Below are 4,514 nucleotides of genomic sequence, written 5' to 3'. Positions count from 1 at the left end.
TCTAAATTAGAATAATTTTTTTTATTTAAACTAAACCAAAATGAATTGGATTGGATTAAGAAAACAAATAAAAATTTAATTATTTTATCAAGGATTTTCATATAAAAGTATAGCTCTAAAATATTTATTTAAAAAAAAAAACGTTATTAAACTCACAATCTCTTAAATTTATCTATATGTTTATTTTTAATTTTGGAACTTTATTTTAAAAATTTTAAAAATACAAAGAAAGTTATAAAAAATTCAAAAAATAATTAATTTTTAAAATTTATTTAATATCTAACTAAAAAATAAGTAAAAGTGAAATAAAATTAGAAGATCAAATTTTATTATTTAATTTTTAATTAACCTTCTTTTATATTTTTAAATTTTTTTAAAGTTTTAAAATTAAAAATATAAATATAAATAAATTTAGAAGATCATTAGTTTAATGACTTAATATAATGAACCTTTTAAAATTTATGTTCTCGATACGATTTCGGTTCGATTTAAGTAGGAAAAATTAATTTTATATTTTAATTTAGGATTGAAATAGATTCTTTCATTAAAAAAAAACAAAGCATTATACGTATTTTAAAATATTTTAAAAAAAATAAATGCACCTTTGCAAAAAAAATTCCCTTAATTTTTATCCAAAGAGGTGGTTGGTGAAAAGAGTATTAAGATAATTTCAAAAAAGTTAAGGACTGTTTAGTAAATTCCCCAACTATAAATTCCCTACTTTCCGTTTCGCGGGTACCGATCACTACAACACTGGTGGAAGGAAGAGTTGGAGATCCTCGTTCGTCTTATGGACATGGCGGCCCCAAAGTCGGTTCCCCTTCTCACCTCTTACAAGATGGGCAAGTTTGATCTCTCTCACAGGTTAGAGCTTCTTCTTTCTTCTTTTTCTTCTTCTTCTTTTTTTCTTGTTCTTTTCTTTTCGGGCGCTTTCATAACTTGGAATCGAATCACATGCGATGAGTGGTTCAGTGGAGTTATTTGTGGCAAACAAGATATCAAAAAATCTGATTTTGTTCCAATTTCTGAAACTGAAACGAATTTCGCTAGCTCTGCTTGCAGAATTGTGCTGGCGCCGTTGACAAGGCAGAGGTCGTACGGGAACGTGCCGCAGCCGCTCGCCATCTTGTATTATTCTCAGCGGGCATCAAAAGGCGGCCTTTTGATTGCCGAGGCAACTGGAGTTTCCGACACTGCACAAGGGTAGGGCGGGCAAGCTATTGCCCCGACTTATTTCAGATGTTGCTGATCGCTGTTTATGGTTTTTTTTTTCTTGTTGTGTTTGCTCATTGAATCTGGTTGGGTAAGGTATAAAGACACTCCCGGTATTTGGACCAAAGAACAGGTGGAAGCTTGGACGCCCATTGTGGATGCAGTTCACGAAAAGGGTGGCATCTTCTTTTGCCAGATTTGGCACGTCGGAAGGGTTTCCAACACTGGTACTTCTCTCAAACCTCTACCTTTCTCCCTTCTCTTGGGTAAATTATGTTTTGTTTAGGTGCAAGTCCTGATTGCAAGTTTGGAACTTCTCTACTTTTGTGTTGATTCTTAAGCGAACACCCTCTTGATGTATGAAAGAATGTTAATTGGCATACCTAAGCTAAAATTGATTCTTTTTCCTCCTTCTATTTATATTGTGTTGCATCATTGTGGTTAATCGACCAAATTGGTTTACATCCTAAACATGCTCAGGATTACTGCCAGTGCCACCCATATAGGGATGTCCAGCATTGATTCATATATCTCTATGCTCCTCTTGCAGATTTTCAGCCCAATGGTCAAGCTCCAATTTCGTGTACTAATAAGCCATTAAGTCATCAACTACAAGCCAACGCTATCCCACGGAGATTGGAGACTGAAGAAATCCCTTTGGTTGTCAATGATTTTAGACTTGCTGCTAGAAATGCCATTGAAGCTGGTAAGACTACCTACCCTTTTTATATGGTCTTCATTTTCTTATTCCAGATTTGCAACTTTCCATCCATACTGACACAATTATCAAATATATTGGAGCCACAAGCTGCTCTAAGAGTTTCATTTACCTTCTTTTTTGCTAAGTTTGATCTTTCAATATGTAAGACATAAGGATTACATGGTTCATCTTATTGGTTCTTGGTTCATTGATCAAGCTAATTGAGCCTCAGACTAGAGCAAAGTCCTTCACTATTCAGACAGAATAAATTGTTTGTTCATGATGATAAAAAATGGAAGTTTATAGCTTATATACTCACAGAGTCCAATCCCAAAGTTGTGCCTTTACTGTTTTGTCAAATATCAACTTATTCTGATGCATCAATCCCTTTTCTTCAGTGGATTTTGTGTTCTTCATTTCAATCTTTGGCTTTGATAGTCATCTGAGTGTTTCAAGGTTGTTTTTGGCTCTTCTGATTTAGTTCTCTGGTTTACTTATGTGTACTAGGTTGCCCTTGTTATAAAGGTGTTTTCTTTTTTGTTGTCTCTTAATATATATTTCCCTTTTTTCTCTTTTGTTTCTAGTTTTAGAAAATATATAGAATTTTAAGTACAATAATAAAATATTTTCAAGGTAGAATCAAGAAAGTGTTTTGAATTAGATATTGCAAATATTGTTGTCATGTAAACTTCGATGGCAAATAGGGTTCAAGGATATAACATGGTTAATTTTTTGATTGTCATTAGGTAAAGATGCCACATTTAAAGAGATATGATGGTCTTATGAATTAGAGATTTTGTTTGTAAGATAGACTGGGATAAGATAGGTGAACATGTGTAGGCCTAAATGGTATTTTTCTTCAAAGTTTTGAAGAATTTAGGAAATAAATATATGATTTTTCTTAACTAAGTTATTTTACAAAATTTTAAAGTGAAGATAATATAGTTAGGTTTTTTTTTAAAAGGTTGTTTAGGTTTCTTTAGGTTCCAAAATAAGCTTTGTTTACTTGGACGTGTTACTTTGCCGTATAGGTTTTGATGGAGTTGAGATTCATGGAGCACATGGCTACTTAATCGATCAATTCATGAAGGACCAAGTGAACGATCGCACAGATCAGTACGGTGGAAGTCTGGAGAATCGTTGCCGCTTCGCTTTAGAAGTAGTTGAAGCTGTCGTTGATGAAATTGGAGCTGACAGAGTCGGAATAAGACTTTCTCCTTTTGCCAACTATTCAGAAGCCGGAGATTCTAATCCTGAAGCTCTCGGACTGTACATGGTTAATGCTCTCAACAAATATGGGATCACATACTGTCATATGGTGGAGCCTAGGATGATAAAAGTAGTGGAAAAATTGGAAGTTCCTAAGAGTCTTCTTCCAATGAGGAAAGCATTCAAGGGAACTTTTATCGTCGCCGGTGGTTATGATAGAGAAGAAGGCAACGATGTTATCTCAAGCAATTACACAGATTTGGTGGCGTATGGACGCATTTTCTTGGCCAACCCAGACCTTCCTCGGCGGTTTGAGTTGAATGCTCCACTTAATCAGTATACCAGGGAAACCTTCTACACTTCTGATCCAGTTGTTGGCTATACAGACTATCCATTCCTTTAGTTTGATTCATAAACTAGCAAGCTCTGAGTTATGAAAGTTCATTTATGATAATCTCATTAAAGATGCAACTCTAGATTCTACTCTTATGTGGGGTAGGAATGTGTTTACTTAGCCTTAAATAAATCAGTTATGAAGCAGATTTATAGTCAATGACTTCGATGTTCTAAGGGAATGATCCAATATGCTATATGTAAAATGTAAAACAACATGAATTCTTAAACTTTCACATTATTATATTGGACCTAAACTCTAGGTTTTTTAAGGTTGGCAATAGTGGAATTTTACTAGTGTTATCTATCTCTTTTTCCCCCTTTTATTTGTCAGCAAATGCTCTTGGTTTGGCCATGAATTTGTGATGGCCGTGAACTCTTCAAAGTTTTTTTTTTGCCAGTCTTTTTTTAACTAAGGATAGGAAAGGAGGGAAGATGAAATTGTCTTGTATGAAGATTTGTTGAATCTATGTGAAGTTCATCTTCATCCTTAAGCATCAAGAATTTTTATATCAAAATCTCTTCACTAACTTAGTTAAATCTATTTAAATTTGAACAAAATCGTTCCAACTTAATCATGTTGTATTGTAGTAGTTGCCCTAGGACATAGTTGAGTTAGTTACAACGGAGCAAATTTGTTGAAGTGGGTAAGTCGTAATGTCCTCCTCCGTCGTGATCAACTGCAGCTTTCTGATTTATCTCCTTATAGATGATCGTGGGACCAATTGTGTGAGGCTACTGGGTAATGGATTTCACCTTTTACTGAAATGTAATAGTTATGATATGTAATTGTTATATTTATATTTTACGTGTCTCATTTGCAACAAAAAAATTGCAGACGTTCAAATTTGTTTAAATATATTTTTTTATAAAAAAGTTGCTTGTCGCAATAGACTCCCGTTACAAATTTATGACGAGAATATGCACCGTTCAATTTTAAAGTTAAGATTAAATCTAGATCGTAGATTGAATGTGTGATTTGCTTGAGGACAATAAAAGA

At 33.7% G+C, this 4,514-nt stretch overlaps 1 protein-coding gene across 1 annotated transcript; it reads left to right on the top strand.

The window, feature by feature from the left end:
• The first annotated feature begins 764 nt into the window (after window positions 1-764).
• On the top strand, window positions 765-3,778 carry LOC141818735 (putative 12-oxophytodienoate reductase 11). Its single transcript, XM_074706190.1, has 5 exons — window positions 765-864; window positions 1,063-1,203; window positions 1,309-1,439; window positions 1,763-1,918; window positions 2,944-3,778. Exons 1-5 carry the CDS (start codon window positions 791-793, stop codon window positions 3,522-3,524), a joined length of 1,083 nt encoding a protein of 360 aa, XP_074562291.1. The 5' UTR covers window positions 765-790; the 3' UTR covers window positions 3,525-3,778.
• Window positions 3,779-4,514: the final 736 nt, after the last annotated feature.

Source organism: Curcuma longa, unplaced genomic scaffold (genome assembly GCF_044706935.1).
Source record: "Curcuma longa cultivar G26 ecotype Majalengka, Jawa Barat unplaced genomic scaffold, ITB_CL_G26_1.1 contig_25812, whole genome shotgun sequence".
Classification (NCBI taxonomy): domain Eukaryota; kingdom Viridiplantae; phylum Streptophyta; class Magnoliopsida; order Zingiberales; family Zingiberaceae; genus Curcuma; species Curcuma longa.
Note: the sequence above shows the minus strand (reverse complement) of the source record. Positions and strands in the feature narration are given on the sequence as shown.

Coding starts and splice junctions, on each gene's coding strand:
- LOC141818735 (XM_074706190.1), top strand. CDS start 791: ATGGACATGGCGGCCCCAAAGTCGGTTCCCCTTCTCACCTCTTACAAG. Junction 865..1,062: donor AAGTTTGATCTCTCTCACAG/GTTAGAGCTTCT, acceptor CTCTGCTTGCAG/AATTGTGCTGGCGCCGTTGA. Junction 1,919..2,943: donor TAGAAATGCCATTGAAGCTG/GTAAGACTACCT, acceptor TTTGCCGTATAG/GTTTTGATGGAGTTGAGATT.